This window comes from Condylura cristata, unplaced genomic scaffold, assembly GCF_000260355.1.
Source record: "Condylura cristata isolate star-nosed mole 26May11 unplaced genomic scaffold, ConCri1.0 scaffold00015, whole genome shotgun sequence".
NCBI lineage: Eukaryota > Metazoa > Chordata > Mammalia > Eulipotyphla > Talpidae > Condylura > Condylura cristata.
The window spans coordinates 528,506-529,376 of NW_004567116.1; the positions used below are offsets into that span (position 1 = coordinate 528,506).

General features: G+C 72.9%; 1 protein-coding gene across 1 annotated transcript in view; it reads right to left on the reverse strand.

The window, feature by feature from the left end:
- LRP5 (low density lipoprotein receptor-related protein 5) overlaps positions 1-871 on the reverse strand; it is a 52,300-nt gene that overhangs the window by 20,275 nt on the left and 31,154 nt on the right. Inside the window, exons 7-8 of the mRNA XM_012725115.1 lie at positions 572-869; positions 4-188 (exon numbers count right to left, since the gene is read on the reverse strand). Coding sequence (XP_012580569.1) covers positions 4-188; positions 572-869 — 483 coding nt within the window. The remainder of the gene's footprint in view (positions 1-3; positions 189-571; positions 870-871) is intronic.

An 871-nucleotide genomic window follows, 5' to 3' on the forward strand; every position in this document is an offset into this window, starting at 1 on the left:
CACCCAGCATGTTGGACGACTCGATCATGTTGGTGTCCAGGTCGGTCCAGTACAGGCGCTGGTCGGCGTAGTCGATGGTGAGGTCGTTGGCCCGGCCCACCTTGTCCACCAGCGTCACGCCGTTGGTCCCGTCCATGAAGGCCCGCACGATGCGGGGCTTGCCGCCCCACTCGGTCCAGTAGATGTAGCTGCGGGGCGGCAGGGGGCGGGGCTCGGGGGTCACCCAGGCAGGCGAGGGGCCGTGACCCCGCTGCCCGGCAGGTCTGCTCGGGGGGGGCAGCCCCGCTGCCCAGCTCTCGGCCGCCACGGCAACACAGCGGGACCGAGGCGCCCACCGGGGCCCCGGCCAGGGAGTGTCCGGACCACACCCATGCGGCTTCCACGCTGCCCTCTCCGGGCCTCAGTCTCCCCTGGTGCCGTGAGCTAGACACCACCGGGCCCCGCTGGCCCGGCCACCCGAGGGGAGGTCCACACTGCGTCCCCGGGCCAGCCAGGGGCCCCTTCTGGGCCAGGGCCTCGGCCGGGGCGGGGCGGCGGGGGAGGGGGCGGGGAGGGTCAAACCAGGCCTCACCCTCGCGTGGGGTCCAGGGCCAGCGACCTGGGGTTGTCCAGGTCCCGCCACACGAGGACCTGCCGGAACTGCCCGTCCAGCCGGGCCACTTCGATCCTGTTGGTGCCGGTGTCCGCCCAGTACAGGTTCTGGCCCAGCCAGTCGACCGCGATGCCCTCTGGGTAGTCGAGGCCGAACTCCACCACGTGCTCCACGGAGCTCCCGTTCATGAAGGCGCGGCTGATGGTCTGGGGGGCGGGTGCAGTCAGGCGCACGCCCGGGCCCTCCGGCCAGGGGAGCCTGCACACGTGCGAACGGCCT